The 24,233-nt window shown below is 38.1% G+C and overlaps 1 protein-coding gene across 1 annotated transcript; it reads right to left on the minus strand.

Moving 5' to 3' along the window:
• Window positions 1–31: 31 nt before the first annotated feature.
• fra10ac1 (FRA10A associated CGG repeat 1) lies at window positions 32–23,479 on the minus strand. The gene is made up of 14 exons (XM_017484397.3): window positions 23,374–23,479; window positions 21,493–21,572; window positions 18,193–18,285; window positions 18,072–18,117; window positions 17,612–17,688; window positions 16,817–16,900; window positions 16,641–16,725; window positions 16,513–16,558; window positions 2,437–2,550; window positions 1,822–1,864; window positions 1,615–1,745; window positions 1,089–1,133; window positions 827–911; window positions 32–373 (listed from the first exon to the last, which is right to left on the minus strand). Exons 1-14 carry the CDS (start codon window positions 23,401–23,403, stop codon window positions 331–333), a joined length of 1,002 nt encoding a protein of 333 aa, XP_017339886.1. The 5' UTR covers window positions 23,404–23,479; the 3' UTR covers window positions 32–330.
• Window positions 23,480–24,233: the final 754 nt, after the last annotated feature.

Genomic DNA, 24,233 nt, shown 5'->3' on the forward strand with positions numbered 1-24,233 from the left:
TAAAATAAACATTAATTATTTAAAAATAATATAAAAACACAGAACATTCAACATTTAATATTAGTAGCATATTTATCACACATTACACATAATTGGTTAAAGCAGAGTTATTAAATTGGTGCAGTCTGACACTCCCTCCACGAAGGAGAACCCTGAAGTACAGCACAGAACCTTGCACAGCTGCTTATGAGTTTGTATAAAATTGACATGTTCCTTGAACACTGTACACGTAAACTGTTTTAACTTCATGAGAAAGCAGTGCGCATTTTATTCACTCTGTACATAAGCATTGTGGGAACAATCTTTTGGATGGTCAACCAAGTCCCCTGCTCATAAAAACATGCCCTCGAAGTATTCATCAAACTCCTCTTCCCTGGAAAAGAGAAACAAAATCACTCATGAGATTTCAGGAAAAGTTTCCTACATGTACAAATCCATCCATCCATCCACTTTCTCTACCGCTTATTCTACACAGGGGCATTGGGGAGCCTGGAGCCTATCCCAGGGAACTCGGGGCACATGGAGGGGCACAATCACGCACACATTCACAAACTATTGACAATTTAGAGATTAGCATATACCACATCAGCCAATCACTGCTGATATTCACTCACAAAAAAACACCATCATTTGTTACAATATGGTCAACCCCACCTTCAGTTTTAGCTTAGCTCCTTACTCAAAGGTTTTCTTAATAGTTTTGTGAATAGGTCTTAAAAAGAAACCCTTGGAGCTTTTTAGTGGTACGATAAGATTTATGTGAATACGGTCACTGGAACTGATTGTATAGTGTGTCTTAGTAAGACAGCAGAACTTGTAAGCTCACCGTGATTTCTCCTCCAGAGCAGGGGCTGGACCTTTCCAGAACTCCGACTCTGATGGACCTTCAGCCTCTTCTTCACTTTCCAAGTCTGACAATAAGACGAATTTAGATTTCATGCACAATGACCAGATTCAGAAACATGTTTGTAATTGAAAAATGATAGACTTTGAGTGTCGGATGTGTTTACTGAGTGCATTAATTAGTGTTAAAGACAATGTCAGTGATGTTTGTGATAACTAGCAAGCAGAACAGAAGGAACGCAAACCTTTCGCGGACCCATGGGAATCTTCAGAACTTGAGGAAGAGTACTCTGTAGACAGGAAAAGAAAGTGTGTTACACCGTGCACAACCGCCTGACATAAGTCATACATTAATGAGAAATCATTAGTAACTAAATATTATTTGAATAAATTACATTTTCCAATACTGCTGAAGTATTGGAATGCAATAGAAATGTTCAGCAACATGCATCAACAAGCTATATCTCCAAGTTACGACATCACACTTCAAGCACAGACAGCTACAAAAATGCGTTCTTGCTTGTGTTTTTCAGAGAAGTCTTTTAAAGTATGCAATGATCTACACTGCAGTTCTTGTATGTATCTGTCTATGTGGCCTTTAAGGCATTTGGGGGCAACATGGGGTTTCAGAGATAATGTAACAAGGCCCAATGTAAATGTAAGCATTATCTAAGCGTGACAGAGAACAAGAACGCTCAGTGACTCAAAGGTCGATGGCACAGGTAAACCTCTGATAAAAAGGAAAGTGTAAATAAATAAATCAATTGTTGCCTTTTCGCCTCTTTTTGTGTTTGTGTTTCTCTTTGCGTTTGTGTTTAGACTTGTGCTTGGACTTCTTGGCCTGTGACTCATCTCCATTCCCTTGTGGTCTGCATTTCTTCTTAACCTTGACCTCTTTCCTCCTGAAACAGAAATAGAAAATAGTGGAAAAGGAATTGTGCAGAACAGTTTGACAAAATATAACCAAGATGTCCTTACTTGTGATGGTAGTTCAGTTTGAAGGAACATTCTGGACAGAGACCTAGAGAAGTAGAGTCAGAGTGACATACAGTAGAAGCCAAACTCTTACTCAATAAAAAATAAATAAACAAAGCTTGAAGGTACAGAACAAGAGCACAGCAGTGTACAGAATTTCTCTCCGAAAATTAAGAAGCATTAATTAAAGCACCGTTTAAAAATATATTTAAAATTATATGAATACTTGCCTATGTCTTAAATCCAAACATCATGCATACTGTTAAAAACCCTCATGGATTCTTTGAACTGTTAAGGGTTCTTCACTTTTTTAAGGGCAGAGGTGTCCTAACTTAACCTGACAGCTGGTTGGAGTGAAAACCTTCAGGCATGTCGGCCCTGTGTGGATAAGATTGGACGCCCCAAAAGAGATTCTACTTTGAACCCTCTTCTAATTGATTACCATATGCACTGCCTGCAGGAAAAGTTCTAAAAAGTATTGATCTGTATGCAGGTAATGTATCAGGCACAGATGGCCTTTGTTTTTTAATCTAATGTAATGAGCTTAGATCCGGTGTGGGGCCCGCTGAGGAGAATGGCACAGAGGAAGATTAAAAGCAGTGGGGGTTGTTGCCTTACGCAGTTTCACCAAAGCGTTCCTCTTCTCGGTCTGTTCCACATAAGCAAAATTCACTTCCCAGCTCTTCAAGCCCTCATTCTTCTCACAGCGCTTATTCCCACACAGAAACTGGCCTGCAATGCATCAGCATACACGCTATGACATACACATGTGTACAACAACAAAATATTATTATTATTATTATCATCGTTATTATTATTATTATTATTATTATTATTATTATTATTATTATTATTATTACTTATATAGTGTTTTAAAACCTGGAAGGCAACATGGCGAAGTGGTTTAAATAATATTAAATATGGTTTTTTTTTAAAATAAAAAAATTTACAATTCATATGAATAGAAGAGAACTGAATATTGGACGGTAATATAAATGTCAAATAAATACTAGCAATACAAATAAAACAATAGAGGAGGTGTAATAGTGAGTTTCTATTTTTTTCTGAATTTAACCTAAAAGTTATAGACAACAAGTTATGATCTAAAACACCTTCTTGTTCCACATTCATTAATTATGAAATAATTAGTGAAACATAATAAAGTTATTTTCTTCACCTCACATTTTAACTGGAACTCAGCTCAGACTGTACACTTTCTTGATGTTTTCTTTTTTTCTTTTTTCTTTTTTTTTTTTAGATTTGACACCCGTTTTGTTGCAGGAAATAATTTATTATTTAAAATGAATATTATTTAATATTCATCCTAAATGAAGCTGGCAGGTACTTCAGGGCTCAATATTGAGGAGAGACACAATATCACATATGAAGTCGTGGGTCGCTGATTTGCTGAAATGCATTTGGGATGCAGAACCAACAAAGTATTTCAGCAGACCGAATCAAGCACTAAAACAAATACTGTAGCAGAAACGAACAATGGGCCTCATAAAAAATAAATTACAAAATGAAAATTAATCATTAAATTATGACAAACGAAATGCCAGCCTACAAACTGTAGGAATGTCAGTCTGTCTGAGCAGAGCCTTAAGTGATTATCAGATGACTGATTTTTGAATGAAATGAGGATTTAGAGCCTTCTTCTTCTTCTTCTCACTTCTTCTTCTTATTATTATTATTATTATTATTAAATAGATTTATTGGCATAGAAGCAAGTCAAGAAACTTCCACTTCTGTCTTTCAGCCTTTACCCTGATTGTTCATTTCATGCCACCAACTGTCTGTGTACTTTTATGGAGTTTTGTGGGTGTCACGAGAGCTGTCAGGAACATGCTTTGCATGGTACAGGTGACCAACATACATACAGGAATCTACATAAAATCATCCATCCACCCATCTTCTATACCGCTTATTCTTTTCAGGGTCGCAGGGAAACCTGGAGACTATCCCAGGGAGCATGGGGCACAAGGCCTGGACAGGGTGCCAATCCATCGCAGGGCACACAATCACATACACACACTACAGAAACTTTGGACATGCCAATCAGCCTATCATACATGTCTTTGGATTAGGGGAGGAAACTGGAGTACCCGGAGGAAACCCCTGCAGCACGGGGAGAACATGCAAACTCTGCACACACAGGGCCATGGTGGGAATCAAACCCCCGACCCTGGAGGTGTGAGGCTAACGTGCTAACCTCTAAGCCACTGTGCACTTTGGCTTAGAAAAATATAAATGACTCCACTAAAAGATTAAAAAATTATGCCCAATATGTACGAAAAAAAAAAAAAACTGGCCATAGTACGTTATTTTTTTTATTCTGATCGTAGTCATGGTTGTTTAAAAGACTAATTTGTTTTTATTTTGGGAAACAGAACCAAGCTAGGTTTGTTAGAAAATATCTGAGCCAGGACCATAACAAATAGAAGATAACAGAGAACTGCAAGATAACCTACAACTGCAGGAGTGAGTTAGCAGTTTGGTGCACACCTCTAATTCAGAGTCCGCACTAATCAAAAGTCATATTGTCTCATTTATAGTCATAAACTAATTACTCATGGTTTGGCATTAATTGTTGTTGCCATTCAGTCATGTTAGCTGCTAATGTGGACCTTTGTAAACAAGGAATTTGATGTAACTGGATCTTTACCAATTTTAGTTGAATACCCCTGGTGTGAGGTAATGTTAGCACCAGAGGTGGGGGGGGTGAGAGAGCGAGAGAGAGAGCGAGAGCGAGAGCGAGAGAGAGAGAGAGAGAGAGAGAGAGAGAGAGAGAGAGAGAGGAGTTTGTTTGTTTGTTTTTAAACACCATGCCAGCTTTTATGGCTATTTTCATGGCAAGAAATATCTAAGGAACTCTATATAATGTTTTGAAAATGAATTTTTCCTAAAAAAAAAAATCTAAAATTGCATTAGGTTTGACTTTTAATCAGAATCATTAGGTTTGACTTTTAATGTAATTTTCATTCAGTGCTGACTGAATAAAAAAAAAAAAAATTCTCTCAGGGTTAAGACCAGCACAGTCTAATAAAACATGTTTCAAGGATAATGGATTCTGGCAGAAGGTACATGTTGCACAGTCTTCAAGATATTAAATATTAAATATAAAAAAATTGTTTGACATCCTGGAGTGAGCTATTTGACAGCGGGTGTAGACAATCTGGTCCCAGCGATTTGAAAACAGAGAAACTTTTCTTTCGTCAGCAATAGGGCTGATTTCATGGAGTTTGTTCATGGTGCATTGGTCCCAGTCAGTTTGCCATTTATTGTTAACATATGAGTTTATTATGGGTTTTAGGTCAGTGGGAGATATTGGATACATCTTGAAATACGCTGATAGTGCCTTTTTTGCAGCAGTGTCTGCTTCTTCATTTCCAGGGATTCCACAGTGTCCTGGTACCCAGCAGAAATGGGTATCAAAATTTTTGGCCTCCAGCTAAAGCAATTTGCAAAGAATCTTTATAAGCATTGGGTGATCATTTTTTAGGGATGACATCGCTTGAAGACATGATTCTGAATCTGTAATTATCAGAAAGTTTTTCCGTTGCATAATCTTTATGAAGTCCAGTGCTGATGATAGATGATAAGTGTTTGCCTCTACTGTAAAAACCGAGCTGTGGTTGGGTTTTCTTTGTTGGTCTTCAGCTTTGTTGTATATTGCAAGGCTAGTTTGAGGTATCTGTTCTCCAGAGAAAGTTTGGTTGTTTCTACATACAAACTTTGTGTAGGTGATGTTCTAAAGGCCCCTAATGCCAGTCATATGCCTTGATGATGTACTGTGTCCAAGAGTTGGATATATGATTTCCTGGCTGATCCATACACTATCCATACACTCATCCAGGCATGATCGAATTAGTGTTCTGTAGAGATTTAAAATAACTTTGTGCACCCCATTTTGTTTTAGCTAAAACCTTTATATTCATGAAGTTCATGGCTTTAAGACATTCATCTTTTACAAATCGTTATGTGAGGGATAAAACTGTCAAGAGTTAATCCAAGGAATTTGTTTTCCTTAACCACTCTGATGGAGAGGGCGTAGCTGGCAAAAATGCATACAAACAGTTTTGGTCAAAAACCATTTGATACTGACCAGGACTGCATTCTGTTAATTGCCAGCTGGATTTTCTGTTCATTGTTATTCATGTATTTGCCTCTGTAGCAAATGCCAATGTCATCCACATAAAGACTGCAATGGATATATGGCCCAATGGCTTTTGCGATGCCGTTGATTTTGACACTAAAATGTGTAACTGATAAGATGCTTCTTTGTGGTACTCCTAGCTCTTGTTTATGCAGGTCAGACGGGGTATTACCTACTCTTTAAAATGTATGTTTGATTAAAAAAAATTAGCAATAAAAATGGGTAAATGTCCTCTAAAACCATATTGATATAAATCCTTTAAAATACCAAACTTCCAAGTGATGTCATAAGCTTTTTCCAAGTCAAAAAAGACAGCCACTGCACGTTCTTTTCGGATGAAAGCATCTCGTACATAGCTTTCAAGGCTGATGTTGTGATAGACAGTAATTCTTCCTTTTTCTGAAGCCACATTGAACTTTACTTAAGGGATGTTGCAATTCCAGGATCCATACTAGATGTTCATTAACCATACTCTCCATGGTTTTCATAAACAACGCGTCAGGGCTATTGGACGGTAGTTGTTGGGGTCGATATAATCTTTTCCTGCTTTTGAGATGGCAATGATTATTGCTTCTTTCCAAGAGAGTGGAATATTCCCTGATATCCAAATAGAGTTCAAATGTTTTAACAGTAAAGAGAGGATAATGTGATGCAATCAAAAAAAATAAATTATAGTGGATATCATCTGGTCCTACTATTTTCCATTCTCACATATAGTTGCAATCAAAATGATTCAACCCTCATTGCAAATCAGTTTTATTGTCAAAATTTACAGACTTTCAGCTGTTTGCAATGAACAAATCAAACAAAAGCAATTGAAATCGTTCAACACAACAAATGCTTCCACCAAATTCAACTGAAAATGCAACTTATAATGATTTCTCAAGTCTCAAAATTATTCAACCCCTTCATGGCAGTCATCTTTAGTATTTAGTAGAACACCCATTTGCTGCAATGACATGCTGCAAACGAGATGCATAGCTTCTGGCAGCGTTCCTGAGCAATCTTAGCCCATTCCTCATGAGCAGTGGCCTCCAGTTCAGTAATATTCTTGGGTTTGGGTGCTGCAACCGCCTTCTTCAAATCCCACCAGAGATTTTCTAGGGGGTTCAAGTCAGGTGACTGTGATGGCCCTGTAGAATCTTCCAGGACTTCTTCTGCAATCAAGCCTTGGTGGAATTTGAGGTATGCTTGGGATCATTGTCCTGTTGGAAGGTCCAATGACACCCAAAGTTCAGCTTCCTCACAGACGGCATGATGTTTTCTCCCAAGATATCCCGATACTTCAATGAATCCATCTTGCCTTCTACACTCTGCAGGTTTCCAGTGCCAGAGGATGCAAAGCAGCCCCAGAGTATCACCGAGCCACCACCATGCTTGACTGTGGACAGAGAGTTCTTTCTTCATTCTTCTTCCTCCAGACATCCTGTTGATCCATCGTGCTGAAAAGTTCCAGTTTTGTTTCATCGCCCCACAGAACAGAATCCCAAAACTTCTGTGGCTTATTTATATGATATTTAGCCGACTTTTCTTGTGCTTTTGGGTCAGTAGTGGTGTACGTCTTGGAGTTATGGCATGGAAACCTTCTGCGTTTAGTACACTGCTCACTGAAACCTCAGTGCCTGCTGCCACCAAGTCTTGCTGCAAGTCTTTTGCAGTCACTCGAGGGTTTTTCACAACCTGCCATCTCAGAAATCTGGTTGTAGTCGTTAATAGCTTCATTTTTCTGCCCCGTCCAGGTATTTCATATATTTTCTACCCCTAGCCACTTCATGTATTTCATGTGTTCCAGCTCAAGCACACCTGGTGCAACTAATGAAGCCCTTGATCGGTTGCATCAGGTGTGCTTGAGACAATACTTATACCTGTTTTGCACATTTTTGCTGTTGTGAGGGATTCTATTCAGGGGGTTGAATAATTTTGAGACTGGAGAAGTTGCATTTTCAGTTGAATTTTGGGAAACCACTTGAAGCATTCGTTGTGTTGAACTATTTCAGTTGCTTTTGTTTGAGTTGTTCATTGACAATAAAACTGACAATAAACCTGATTTGTAACGGGGTTGAATAATTTTGATTGCAACTGTGGAAAAATAGTAATATTTCCCCTGATTTATCTTTTTGGGGATGAACTTCTACTCCAACTATCCCTTTCTTTCATTTCGACATCTTTCGTTTGTTTTGTCTTTGCTATTTCGTCTTTTTTTAACTTGATCTTCTTGTATTTCTATTTGAAGTTTGGTTTTCTGTTCTGATTAGACTGAGAATTGATTTCAATAGATTCACTTTGTGTTCCTGTATTCTTAGTCCTTGGGAGAGATTTATTGCCGTTGACATTTTGAGGTTTATCTTTGTGCATCTGTGAAGTCTGTCTGGCATTCCATGGACTTCACAGATTTCGTGACAACAGAGGCCTATGTTTTATTCAGTGTAGAAGGATGGACAGCGTCTACCATTCTCCTTGCCTCGGGGTAACTGATTTTCTTTGTGCATCTGATTCTCTGTATTTCCCTCTCCTTAATCCATGTAGGACATTGTTTTTAAGCAGCCGAATGGTCTCCTGTACAATTACAGCATTTGGGTGGTTTTTGGCAGCTCTCCATGTTGTGGTCTTCTTCACCACACTTGCAACAGATGCTTTTATTTTTGCAACTATTTGACCCATGTCCATATTTCTGACAGTTAAAACATCACAGTGGGTTGGGCACAAATAATTCCACTGTGACATTCAAATATCTGAATTGAATTCTTTCTGGGGGAAGGGGCTTATTAAAAGTGATTATGTATGTACCCGTTTTGATAACTCAATCCTCTCTTTTGATTATTATCCTTTTCACATTTACTACTCCTTGGGGTTTAAGCTCACAGGTAATTTCGTCTTCATCTACTTCATTGAATTCTTTAGCGTGGATCCTTTGCTGTAGCTTAATGTTGGATAACGTGATGTCTTTATTTGAACTCCAGTGATTAGTGTGGCTTGTAGTAAATTCATTCCACTAGAATTTGTCCAGATCATAACTTTTTCACTTCTTTCACTGTTCCTGCTATTCCGGTAATACCCTTATGTATAGTAAATGGAGATAGTTTAGTGATTGTCATATCTGATAATACTGCTTTGTGGATTATAAACCTTGTCTACTCTTCACTATTTGGCATGAATAAACATTTATTCTCTAAGATGCAGTCTGTATCCAAGTGTTTGAAAGTGTGTTTTGAAGCCATAATTTAAGTTTTTTGTTTCATCATCCTTATTCTCCACCCACCTTGGAGCCCAAATAGACAGGGATGTACAGCACCATGGAATTCCAGCAGATTATGCATCAGGGTTATTAGAATGATATACTTGAGCAGGTAAAGCAGATTATAACCCACTCTATCCATTCGATTGACCCTTAGCCAACGTTTACAGGGAATTCTTGAAATTTAGCAATTGTTAAGCTATCACAGAACTCTAAGAGCATGTCTTGGCCAGCCGACTGAGTGGAGTGAGCCATTCCAACCTCCCATCTAGGTGAAGTATGAGCCAAAGTACAGTGTTGAAACAGTGGCAGCTGCAACAAACCATATTTCTCTTCCTCCACCAACACATGTCACAACTTATGGCAAACAAGTCACCCCTTTTATCGCTCTTTGAGAATAGTATTGGGATACGGAGGATCTATTTTCCTCTGGATCCTTACAGAGAGATGAAGGATGGTATAAGCACATCTAAGTGGAAAAAGTGTGTACAAAAGGTATAATCAAGAAAATTGTGATCCTAGTAGGGGGGGCTCAAGGGTTATTCTCTCTTGCCCGAGGAGAAGACCCTAGCATTACAGAGGGAAGGAGCAAGGAGCACATCACTGTTCCTTTCATGAGCTGGTACCAAGAAGATGGGTCTCGTGCTATAAGACGATTGTCATGAGAGAGAGAGAGAGAGAGAGAGAGCGCGCGAGAGACAGAGAAAGCTCATTCACCCTTCACCCCCAAGGCCAGCAGCAGGCAGGCTTAGCTACATGAGGTTTAATAGGGGATCCTCTGGACTGCTGCTGAGCAAAGTGCGTCACACCACACCACGTAAGTGATGCGTCACACCACTGCTGGGCTTTCCCATCCATCTTGGCCAGCTTTAAAGGTCATTTCACCTTCATGTACCGTTCACATGGCTAATAGATCATTGTAAGTCTTCTATCATGTACTGTAGTGACTTGTACTTGTATTGACTTGTGACTTATACTGATTGCACATATCAGGAGTATGGATCTGAAGAATCTTGTTTACGATACCTGTGAGAAACTGAGGCAGATAAAGGCAAGCTAAAATTATATAAATGGAGCCAGGGGGTCTGCAATAGATCTGAAGTTTATCAGCTCAGAGAATGGATGATTTCAGAATGATCCAAGAGAGGTGTTTATCTTAGCCTGCATACTGTTGACATTTTGCTGACTTTTGATCCCACTGTAACTGACCATGTGGAAAACAGAGAGGTTCCATTTATATGGGCAAGGTCTTCATATTGACTTCCACTAGCTGACCTTTAGTCACTGTTGAATGATTTTCAGGTAGCGAGAGTGACTTATGATAATCCTCAAGTTGCACAGATGATCTCATCTCTGTAGTGACGTCTTTGTGACTTGGTTCCCCTTCGCTTAAGCTCACATGTCAAGCTGTTAAGTCTCTGACAAAAAGCATCTTGAGTTAAAAGTTAAAACTTTTACCCACCCCCACCCCCACCATCCTCTGCTTCAGCGGTCCACAAAAGAACAAACATCTCTGTTGTCACCTGTACTGCCTACATCTGCAGTTTTATTCTACAGTTGCTGCTTGTGCTTTGTAAGTGTGTGTTTGGTTTTGGGGTGTGTGTGCATGTGTGTGTTTTGGGTGGGGGATATGTTAATGCCACATCACTCCTCCAGCTTGTCCTGGTTTAACAACAGATGGTCTTGAACATAGGCCTTGGGTAAATGCTACACACTGACACACACACCCACACAACAACAAGATAAAAGGTTACCACACTATTTCTGTTATTTGTACAAAAAAGCTAAAATGAGGGGCTACAGATGGCAAGTTAGAAGATGGCAGCCAAGCATTTTCTGAGCAGTAAATGAAGTACGTCAAGTAATGTTTTGCAATTCTACGTCAAATCTAAGTCTTCAGTCATGCACTTAATAATCAGATAGTTTGCTCTAGGTGTTTTATTGCACATAAAACACTGCAATATTATTTTTAGGGAGAGCATATTAAAAGTATACTTGCAAACTAAACTAACCACATTTCTTGGTGTGTTTAACGTGTCTTATAAAGTTACTAGAGATGCACCGATGTGCAATTTTAAATAATAATAAAGGCAATTTTTCACGCTATCAGCCGATAGTTTAAAAACATCCGATGATCAGGGGCGATTATATCCTGTCAATCAAAAGAGGGCGGGAAAATACAACAATTTCCTGCTGTGTGCAAAGATGTCTCTTGTATGGAATGTCGACAAAACTGTAGTTTGTAAACTCTGTAAGCTCTGCAAGTTTCGGCGTCGAGTCTAATTTTATATATATATTTATATTCGAGCTGAATTAAAGCGCCAGTACACCGTTGAAAGATTTAAATGAAGATGAGTTGACAAAAAAGTATATATTTATTGCACAGAAAATTATATTTATAGAGTAGTATATTTTATAATATATAAAAAAGCTTATATTATATATTACCAGTCTGATGTTCAGTGATGAAGTAGAAATGCTTGTGATTGTGGAGACTTAATGTGAGACTAACAGGAGGTTTTTTTAGAATTCTGTCAATGTTAATATGAATTAATAACATTCAATAAATTAATAATCTTACTTTAATCTTCAGAACTGAGTTCATGTGTTAATGTGAGTAATGTGTTTTGTGTTTATGAGACCAATTACTGTGAAACAACTTGTTGAAATTGAGAGAATAAAGTTTTTATTTGCATTTCCTTTAGAATTGTGGAATTAATTTCATTTAAAAGAAGGTATAAAAGGCAGAACTATCGGTAACGGCCGATATCACTCTGAATAATCGGTATCGGTATCAACTGAGAAATTTTGTATCGGTGCATCTCTAAAAGTTACTGAGGTTTTTTTGTTGATGTCAGTTATTTTGATTCTGCATTTATTGCACATAGCACTCATATATCCTTAACATTCAAAAGTTTTGCAATCGAGTGTTATATTTGAAGCAGGGGCATTTCTAGGCTTACCTTACCCTTAAAAAAAAAAAAAAAAAAAACATCAAGGACTTGTACAGTACCTACCAATTTACTTGGCACAAACCAACAATATATTAGAAAAAGTTTGTGGACACCTGACCATGAAATGAGCTTTTTTCTGCTTTTTGAACATCAAATTCCAGATTTAGTCCCCCTCTGCTTTTATTATAACCTCCACTCTACTGGGAAGGTTTTACAGTAGATTTTGGAGCGTGGCTGTGGGGATTTGTGTTCATTCATCTACAAGAGCAGAGCATTACTAAGGTCAGGTACTGATGTCAGGCAAGGAGATCTGGGTGCAGTCGGTGTTCCAGTTCATCCCAAAGGTGTTCAGTGGGGTTGGGGTCAGGGCTCTGTGAACATCACTCCAGTTCTTCCACTCCAAACTTGTCAAACCATGTCTTCATGGAGCTCGCTTTGTGCACAGTGGCACTGTCATGCTGGAACAGGTTTGGGCCTCTTAGTTCCAGTGAAGGGAAATTTTAATTCTTCGGCATACAAAGACATTCCAGGCAATTGTGTGCTTCCAACTTTTTGGCAAGAGTTTGGGGATGTTTGGGGTGTGATGTTCAGGTGTCCACAAACCTTTCACCATATAGTGTATGAAAATATACAGATTTGCTTAAGCAGGCCTATTCTGCCTATCCCAGACTCGGAACAGCCTATAATCTCTTATATTACAGCAGCTTACCTCAAGTTGGGAAATCCAAACTAGCAGTCAATCGACTGCCCTATCTGTTACCTAGCAACCGATGGTGCACACAAAGCTGTTACATACAAACCGAACACCATAAATTTAAACCATGGTTAATCCAAAATGTTTCCGCATTATAAAGGATGTAAATGCAACTATTTTGAGTCATGTATAGAACACTATATACGGTGTACGGAGCATTTCAGATTCAGCCTTAGCACCAGTACTTTTTTAAGCAAAACCACTTTATCGGTCTCTACAGTTAACCTCAACATAACATAATGAGGTCATGAGATCGTAGCCTCCTACAGCGAATAAAAAAAGTATATTCACTCATACATCATTCTAAAATTGAACTAAGTGCAATATTATCAATCATCTCCATACTTAGGGTTATGTGGCTACAATGCTCTAACTCCATTCATTTATCTGTGTCTAAATCATTTAGTTTATGGCCATGAAACAAATCTCAAGAAAGTTAACTCATAGCCTCAATATAATAAGTAATGGCCACACTTTCTATTAAAAGACATGCAAATATTTTTTGAAAAGGTTTTGGGTAACATGGCTGTAGTTTTACAAAAAATATATAAGTAGTGCAACCATTCGGCGCAAAAGGCAGGTGGCTGTGATTAACAAATTCTTTTGTGATTTATTCTTCCTGCTTGGGTACAGCCTAAAGGCTTGAAGCTCTATCTCCATCTAGTGGCACTATGGATTAGACCAGTGGTTTAACATAAATGGGAGGGATGGGCACACCAAATTGTTGAGGACCCCGGGGGGCCTCAACAATTTGGTGTGCCCATCCCTCCCACTAGTATGTTTTCTCTTTCTCAGACAACCCCCCCCCCCCCCCCCCACACACACACACACACACACAATCAATTCCTAATGTAATGTAATGTAAATATGTAAGGTGTAATTATTAATAAAAAGGGGGATATATTCACAAGTCTGTATTTTTTATGTATTTTAAAGACATCTTGCAAAAGGGGGGCCTCAGTCAATGTTAATGCCATTTGGGGGGCCTTGCCCTGGAAAAGTTTGGGAACCCCTGGATTAGACCTATGTATTTCCAGCTCCAGAAATTATAGTACGCATTGGTGGGGGAAATCAACGCGTACGACAATAACATGGTTCAGTCTGTGGATGAGGCAACACACCCCATAACTTCTGTACACAGCTCAATGTCTAGTTGTAGCTAATCAACAAAGATGTTTTTCGTAATATTCACATACATACATGCAAGAGAGAGAGCGCTTCAGTTAATGTTCACACCAAACAGCAGAATGGGGAAAAATGAGATTTCTGTGACTTTAACCAGGCTGAGTCTACAGTGAGCACAGATTCAAACATCACCTGGTCTTGATACAATCTTAAACTGTCCAGTTTCAGTGAGACCGTGCTAACTGTAGTCAAAGTTTTCTGTTCTTGACTGCAAAGAATGGAACACAATCTGGTCTTCTGTGGCTATAGCCCATTTTTCTGCTTTACTGCTCTCCACAGTTGTGGAGAGAAGTTAAGTGCATTTCTGTAGGCTTCTTTTCAGCTCAAACCAATGTAGCTGTTCTCCTCTGACCTCTCTCATCATTGCTGCTCAGTGAATGATTTTCACACCATTTTGTGTAAACTCTAGAGACTGTTGTGTGTGAAAATCCCAGGAGATCAGCAGTTTTTATAATGCTCAAACCAGCCCATCTGACACAAACAACCATGTCACAATTAAAGTCAACGAGTCATATTTTTCTCCCATTCTTAGGGTGACCATATTTTGGTTTTCCAAAAAGAGGACACCTTTTTTTCCCCCACATCACAAAAATATATATAAATAAAATTGGTTTCAATCTGCCCATGTTTTACATTTTTCCTACATTCTTTTGAGTGCTCATGGAATAAAATAAAATATTAGATGCCGCAAGTGTACCTTCTACCTTATTTACACATTTGAATGACCATGTAATACGAAGCAGTGTGATAACATGAAATTAAAAATTTGCTTATATGGCTTATAATAACTGAAGCTTCTGACATGTTGCTGATGCCAAATGATTGGCTGATAATTGCATGAGTAAGCAAGGGTATAGGAATTTCTATTAATATTATATAATCCAAAAAGATATCTTTGTTAAATATATGTGTACCACAATTCCAGGCACGCCATGAATTCATTTGAGAAAAATATATGTGACGTATATTCCCACTGATATTTTACATTTGTTATTACACCTGGGTGACTAGGAACAAAAAATTGTTCAACCATAACTTCCTGTTTCACAGAGGTATAAATATGAGGTAACACATAGGCCAAATACCCTTAGTCATTCATAACAATGGGAAAGACCAAGGAATATAGCTGTGATGTGCAGAAAAAGGTTGTTGAGCTTCACAAAATGGGAAGTGGCTATAAGAAAATAGCACAAGCATTGAAAATGCCCATTTCCACCATCAGGGAAATAATTAAGAAATTCCAGTCAAATGGAAATGTTATGAATAAACCTGGACGTGGGTCTATGTTGTCTCGATGCTCTGTGAAGAGGATGGTTGAAGTTGAAGCCAAAAAATCTCCAAGGAGCTGGAGAATGGCAGAAGTTAGTTGCGCCTTGGGGTCAGAAAGTCTCCAAAAATACAATCTGAAGTCACCTATATCACCATAAGCATTTTTGAAGGGTTTCAAGAAAAAAGCTTCTACTCTCATCCAAAAACAAACTCGAGCGTCTTCAGTTTGCCAGACACTACTGGAACTTCAAATGGGATCGGGTTCTATGGTCAGATGAAACCAAAATAGAGCTTTTTGGCAATAAACACCAGAGGTGGTTTTGGCACACAGAGAGGTAACCATATGGAAAAGTACCTCATGCCCACGGTTAAATATGATGACGGCTCTTTAATGTTTTGTGTCTGTTTCTCTGCCAGAGGACCTGGACATTTTGTTAGGATATATGGCATCATGGACTCAATATCAACTGGTATTAAATGAAAACCTGACTGCCTCTGAAAGAAAGATTAAAATGGGCCGTGGTTGGATCTTCCAGCAGGACAATGATCCAAAACATGCATCAAAATCAACACAAAAATGGTTTACTGACCACAAAATCAAGATCCTGCCATGGCCATCCCAGTCCCCTGACTTGAAACCCATAGAAAACCTGTGGGGTGAACTGAAGAGGAGAGTCCACTAGCGTGGACCTCGAAATCTGAAGGATCCAGCGAGATCCTGTACGGAGGAACGGTCTCAGATCCCTCAACATGTATTCTCCAACCTCATTCAGGCATTATAGGAGAAGACTCAGAGCTGTTATCTTGGCAAAGGGAGGTAGTACAAAGTACTGACTGAAAGGGTAGCATTAATTGTTGCACACCTATATTTGACAAAGATTTTTTCGATAAACCTGTTTGTTTGCAATTGTTTGATATCCATGAGAGCAAACTATTTTTGTGATTTTTTTTTTAACAAAAGACCACAAGGTTAAACAATAAAGATAGCCTTCTTTGCTCATATCTACCAGGGCTGCCAATATTAGTGGAGGGCACTGTGTGTGTGTATATATATCAACTAAGTTTAATATTTAACAGTTAAAAAGATTATTTAGCGGAAATTAACCTAAGTGTGTTAAGTAGGAATAGAAAATATACTGACCTTTTCCAGATATTACTTCACTTTCAATGCGCCATCTGAATCCAAACTACAAGGTGGAAACATAAAACTTATCATCAACTTCTCCTGAAGCAGTGATTCAGACAGTGCATCAGTGACAGGCGACACACCTTGTTTTCTTTGTATCTGCTGAGGTCAGCAATACAGTACTCCTTGAAGAGCTTGTCATAGTACTTCTTTGCAAGCTCTTTCTCCCTGAAAAAAAAAAAAATTGTTCGTGTGTGAGACCAAAGTAGGCAATTTAACTATGAATACACTGGGTTTTCGAATGTAGGTGAAACTTTACCACGTCATATCTTCCTCATCCTCGTCTCTCCAGAGGAAGCGATGATTTTCTCTCACCACGTCGAGATCCGTCTTGTCTTTTGCCCTGCATACAGAGCGCATCAAAATGAACAAGTTACACAACATGACGGATGTGTATTACAATATATGATAGACATTGTATGAAAAAATACATTTAAATAGGATTTAAAGAGGATTCTCGATACATGTCACAAGATATAAAGGTTTGCTAAGGAACGTCCAGCAAAACAATAGACTAGCTTTAAAAAAAATTGCTTGATGATACTTTAACTTTGTGTCTACAAAAAGAGATGAATACTGAAAAGTACGGAAAATTAATTTGTGAAATGTTATTTTTTTAATTCATTTTTATGAGATTCCAATGAAGCAGAAAAGCAACATATTGTGACATAATTTACCACAATATCGAGATTATATGGTTATCTCCCAGCCCTATAGTTAAATAGAAGTAACTTTGAGCAATGTGGAACCACGCCTCCTTCACTAAGACTGACAAGCAGAGAGGACAAGTTCCCTACATGACGACGAACACACACAGAGCTCATGAATCCATTTTTGAAACTGACAGACTCCAGGAAGAGAGCAAATTTGTTTATATTTTGGTGTAATGCTTGTAAAATAACAGTACACAAGTAATAAAGAGACAAGCTTGTGATAAAGAGATGCCCAGATTGCTTCATTATACCTGGTTCTGAATCAGCACAATTGTATGATTCGAATCCTTCTATCTTTACATTCCCCACTTGATGGATGGAGAGGAGTGTCTCATACTCACGTGGATCTTTTTAAGTCCTCCAGCTTTCCTCCATAGTACAGTATGTAGTCGCTGACAAACTTCTTATGCCTGTCAAACTTTAAGACAGCATCAAGGATCAACAGCTCTTGGAGAAGCACTGTAAGTGATAACTATACACATATAACTATAGTGATAGCTATAGTGGGTTACATTTATAATGCATCGTAGACTCTGAACACTGATCTGTGATCAGCACGATCTTGTTCTGTAAGAACAACCAATAAGGACGTAAAAGGAAAAACTCATCAATCAAACTACATTAACAAATATATAAAGTGATAATCATCAATAAATTGTTTGTAAACCCAAGGTTGCTTAATGACATACTGAACACCAAGTGTTTATAATCATAAACAAGATAAGTGTAAGTCATGACATATTTGGCTATAAAATGCAAAAATATTCAATCAAAAGTCATCAGTATAGGCTGAAAGGATACAGCATTCATTGATATGAGATGGTGGCGACGATTTCTGGCCTCTTCCCTGTAGCACAACATAAAACAGCATTAATACACAGCTATAGACCAACACTTCACACCTTGTATTATTCTCCTTTACCTGTCCCATTCATCCGCAGCCACATTTCTGTGAGCGACCTTGGCACGCTTCCCTCTCTGGAACGGCTTCTGCAGCAGCTCATCTTCACGTGCCCTGTTGACGAGGTGAAATTACACGCCTTACAATCCATAACTCATCCTCGCCGAACAATGATTATCAGTCAGTAATCATTAGCTTAATCAGTTTGTTAGTGGTTGATTCAAGAATACAGTCCACTCTGAAACTATTGGAAATAAAGAGATGAGCCACAAAAGTTCTGAAACCGACTCTACCAAAGTGATGAAGAGGCCAAAGTATGGAGAAAGAAAGGTTCTGCTCATGATCCAAAACATACAAGCTCATCTGTGAAACATGATGGAGGTATCATGGTGTCATGCTTGAGCTTGCATGGCTGCTTCTGGAACAGGCTCACTAATCTTTATCGATGATGTAACATCAATTAAGTGAATTCAGATGTTTACAGGAACATGTTGTCTGCCAATTTGCAGAGAAATGCATCCAAATTACATGGGAGGAACTTTATCATGCAGGAAGAAAATGATCCAAAACACACTGCCAACTCAACAAAGGACTTTGTCAAGAATAAAAAGTGGAAGGTTTTAGACTGGCCAATCAATCACCAGACCTTAACCCAGCTGAGCAGCATTTCACCTCTTGAAGAGGAGACTGAGGGGAAAAACCCCCAAACAAACATGTAAAAGAGGCTGCGGTAAAAGCCTGGAAAAGCATCACCAAAAGAAAAAAAAAAAAAAAAAAAACCTGGTGATGTCAATGAGTTGCAGGCTTGATACAGTTATTGCAAGTAAGGGATATGCAAACAAATATTGTGTTATTTACTTTCATTTATGTCAAGACTGTTCTTATACAGTCTTTGTTCACCTAAAAATTTTATCAGTAGTCTGACACAAAAGGTTCTATATTTTATGTTGTTTAACACATCTACATGCAAATACCTGGAAATAAAAGCTGAAATCCTCTCAAAACTCTCGTCTCGTCTTTTTTTTTTTTTTTTTTTAATCTCAAACTCAAATGTCTTTGGTGTTAAGCACAAAAAAATGAACTGGCCTTGATGTTCCAATAGTTTTGGAGGGGACTGTATATAGTTTTGGAGTCACTATAACCAGTGCTGGAGGTCAAGACACCTATGGTATTTGTTTCTTACTCTCTTTTGACCAGTCACCAGTCTCCATCTACACACCTGAGAAAAGTAACTGAGACTGAGATAAAAAACTCATTAAAAGCTGTTGATACTTTAAAAGAGATAGAGACCCATTTTTGACATTATGTTGACTAATAAGGTTTAACTAATAAGGTTTAAATAATTGTGTAAAATCCAAATATTGATTACAGATCTTTAATGGAAAGGGGTTTAAACAAAGTTATTGTTTAAAAGTTAAACAATTATTGTACATGCACCTGTGGAACTTTCCTTAAGACACTAATAGTTTACAGACGTAAGCAATTAAGATCACAGTTACAATAACTTATGACCCTAAAGAGACCCTTTCTACTGACTCTGAAAAACACCAGAAGAAAGATGTCTAAGGTTCCTGCTCACCTTTGTGAACATGCTATAGGTCTGCTGCAGGGAGGAATGAGGACTGCAGATGTGGCCAAATCAATAACTACAATGTCAGTAATGTAAGACGCCTAAGACAGTGCTACAGGGAGACAGGAAGGACAGCTGATCCCAGTGGAAAATTACGTGTAATGCTAAGAAATTTGCTGGAAATAAAAGCAGTTGAATGTGAGAGGAGCTTTCTTTTTTGCTGAGTATATATATATATATATATATATATATATATATATATATATATATATATATATATATATATATATATATATATTTGCCCCATCCTGATTTCTTCTGTTTTTGTGTATATCTAATACTAGATTGTTTTAGATTTTCAAATGAAATACAACATAAAACAAAGGCATCCTGAGTAAACATACAATACAGTTTTTATTTATCTATTAATTTTTTTTTAAATTAACAAAAAAAAAAAAGTTATCTAACAACTATCACCAATGTGAAAAACTAATTGCCCCTTAAACTTAAACTCTAGTTGTGCCACCTTTAGGAGCAATAAATGCAACAAAATGGTTCTGATAACTGGAGAGCAGTCTTTCTCTTACTTCTAGGACATGGATTTAATCTTCTTCTTTGGATCACTGTCTTGCTGCATAATCCAGTTGCGCCTGAGTTTCATCTTACAAACTGAAGACCAGACATTCTCATTTAGGATTTTCTGGTTGAGAGCAGAATTCATGTTTCCCTCAATTATTGCAAGTTGCCCAAGCCCTGAAGCAGCAAAGTATCCCCACACCATCACACTGCCACCACCATGCTTGATAGGTGTGATGTTCTTTTTGTGGAATTCTATGTGTGGTGTACTCCAGATGTAACAGGACTCCTGTCTTCCAAACAGTTCCACTTTCGAATCATCAGTCCACAGAACATTCTCCCAAAAGGTTTGGGGATCATCAAGGTATGTTTTGGCAAAATTCAGATGGGTCTTAATGTTCTTCTGGGTTAGAAGTGATTTTCACTTCGCCACTCTTCCATGGATGCCATTTTTGCCCAGTGTCTTTCATGAACAGTAACCTTTATTGATGCAGGAGAGGCCTGTAAGTCCTTTGGTGTTGTCCTTGGCCCTTTTGTGACTTCCTGGATGAGTAGTTGCTGTGCTCTTAGGGGAATTTTGGAAGGTCGGCCACTTCTGGGAAGGTTCACTACTGTGCTGAGTTTTTTCCATTTGGAGATAATGGCTCTCACTGTAGTCCTTTGGAATCCCAGAGCCTTTGAAATAGCTTTGTAACCCTTCCCAGACTGATGTATTTCAATCACCTTCTTCCTCGTAATTTCTGGAATTTCTTTCAATTTTGGCACAGTGTGTTACTGGGTAAGAACTTTTAACCAACTTCATGCTGTTGAAAGAGTTCTATTTAAGTGTAGATTTGATTGAACAGGGTTTGCAGTAATCAGGCGTTTTGTCTAGTCCAGCTCAACCCCATTATAAATGCAGTTTCATAGATTAAGGGAATTAATAATTATGGGAGCAAATACATTTTCACACAGGCCCAGCTGGTATTGGATAACTTTTTTGCTTCAATAACTAACATTCTCATTTATCAGCTTGTTTTAATTTCTGAAACAATTTAGTTTGAGATATACACAAAAACAGAAGAAATCAGGATGGGGCAAAAACTTTTTACAGCACTGTATGTATGTGTGAGAAATACTATAGATGTTTAAAAATATTATTGTCCAACATGCAAACAGAAAAAAAAACACCTCACCTCTTCCCTCCATGTTGTGATGAGCCTCCTCCACCTTCATCATCACTGAAATCTGAGTCATAACCACCACCTCCATGCACCTACAGTATATAGTAATACCATTTAAACACATCCTAACTGGTAGAAAAGCAATGCTACAAGATGTGTCTCTCCTCTACAAGAATCCATGAATCATCCCTGGATGTGCAAATGATTGGGATTAGAAGAATTGTGTTGTCATCTTTCATTTATGGGACATGCATCATCAGCAGAGTCAAGGACTTACAGATAATGCCAAAGAGCTGAAATGCTTTGTCAGCTTTACAGGAAGTGAATGTCTGCTCCACTTCAGCAAAATGCTGTACATCCTGATCATCTGAGACTGTACACTCAGAATCTGCGTAAGGTGAAGGGCAATCAATTCCCTCTCTCTGAGTCATTTACAATGTAATGGAATAACGACTGACGACAACACATCGAACATATGACTCACAAATGACAACAATGTACACTTGTATATGGTCATACAGCTCATGGGTCCTCGATTTGATCCTGAGCTTCGTCTACTGTCATGTGTTCATGTGGGGTTCCTTCCACCTCCCAAAACCATGCCTTTAGATTGACTGCCTATTCTAAATCTACCTTAGGTGTGAACGATTGTGTGCATGGTGTGTCTGGATTGTCATCCCATAAAGGGTGCATCATTACACCTTGCACAAAGTGTTCCCAGGATAGACTACATGTCCACCGCTAGTCTGACCAAGGTTAAGTGGTTACTGAAGATGAACGAATGAATGAATGGCAATGAGGTGTGCAACTTTTCAAGGCATACGGTGTGTCCATGCAATAACCTGACATGAGGATACCCCATAATGCATGTCAATCAAGGGTTAAATATGGATATACAGTTGAGGTCATAAGTTTGCAGAACACCCCTTGCAGAATCTACAAAATGTTAATAATGAAAAAAATAATAAGAGTGAGCAATAAAATAGCATGTAGTTTTTTTATTTAGTACTGTCCCGAATAAGCTATTTCACATTACAGGTGTTTACATATAGTCCACAAGACACGATAATAACTGAATTTACACAAATGAGCCAGTTCAAAGGTTTACGCACGCTTGATTCTTAATACTTTGTCGTTACCTGGATGATCAATGACTATTTTTATGTTTTGTGAGAGTTCTTCATGAGTCCCTTGTTTGTCCTGAGCAGTTAAACTGCTCACTGTTCTTCAGAAAAATCCTCAAGGTCCTGCACATTCTTTACCTTTCCAGAATCTTCTGCATATTTCACCCCTTTCTAACAGCGGCTATATGATGATGAGATCCATCTTTTCATACTGAGGACAACTGAGGGACTCGTACACGACGATTACAAAAGGTGCAAACGCTCACTGATACGCAAGAAGGCAACACTCTACATTAAGAGCCAGGATTTTTGATGACCACTGTTATATATATATATATATATATATATATATATATATATATATATATATATATACATACATACATACATACATACACACGTATTATATTGTATTGTATATATACATACATATACATACACATTTTGCAGATTCTACAAACGAATGTAAACTTATGACCTCAAGTGTACGTCTGATCAATGGTATACATTTCGTTTCAATGCAGTATTTGTTAGCTAGCTTTCATACTTGATTGGCGAGGATTAAATGGACTCCCTGTAAGATATACACGGTTCTCTATCTCGGGAACATAAGTCAATTTTAGAAAATTCCAAGCACTACACACGTGTCTATAAGAGTAAAGACGAATTTGGGAATCATCACAAGAAACACAAAAACACTAAGAAACACAAATCTATTTACAGCAAACAGTTCTGAGATAATCGCTTTAACTCATTTATTAATAACCACCTTGACGAGGTTGAGTCCACTCTGATCCATGCCTCACATCTGTGTTTACGCGCCAGCGGTAGTAGCGGTTTGTTCGAGGCGCGCAGTGATGACGTATAGAGAGAAAAAAAACAGAAGCTCCCCATCCGCCTTTATGTAGATTATTAGTGAATATTTGATTCTCGCATGTGCTGTATTTCCTTAAACACATATACTACATATAAAAATTATTATTCTACTCATAATTATGACTAGCATATCTATGGTTTGATATACAAACGGAAATGCTAAATTGTCTTTGTGAAAAATGTGAAGAAAAGGTCTCATGGCCGCATAGACTAGCCTTGTTTTCATCTCTAAATGAAAATATTCAGAGAGGAGAAGGAGGAGGAGGAGGACTTTATGCATTTTTTTGTCAGACCATAACAACCAGTCTCTTATTCTGTGAAATGTTCTAGATGAAGGAAACTGCAGAGAGGGACAGCGGGTCAAACACTGAAACAAAAACTTGACTGTTTTTAAATCTTTCTGGGAAAAGATGAAAAAAGACCCCAATGATCGGAACAAAAAATGGCTCAGCCATACTGAGTTCACCATAACTGCCAAATATTTACTGTGGGATAAATGGAGCAATGAACAGAAATATTTAGGTTCCTGTGACCCTGCTGAAAAACTCAGCTTACACCGACCAGCTACCAGCTGCCAAAACACAGGCCGGGCTGATCACAGTGGTAGAATATCAGCTGGTAGAAACGGAACAAAAATTCTGAATTACCACTCATAGACAAGTTACTTTTTAGAGAATGACACAACAGGAAAGACATTAAAAAATCTCATTAATAAGTTAGCTGGGAAATAACTTACCAACTAGTAAACATGGT

Source organism: Ictalurus punctatus, chromosome 13 (assembly GCF_001660625.3).
Source record: "Ictalurus punctatus breed USDA103 chromosome 13, Coco_2.0, whole genome shotgun sequence".
Taxonomy (NCBI): Eukaryota; Metazoa; Chordata; class Actinopteri; order Siluriformes; family Ictaluridae; genus Ictalurus; species Ictalurus punctatus.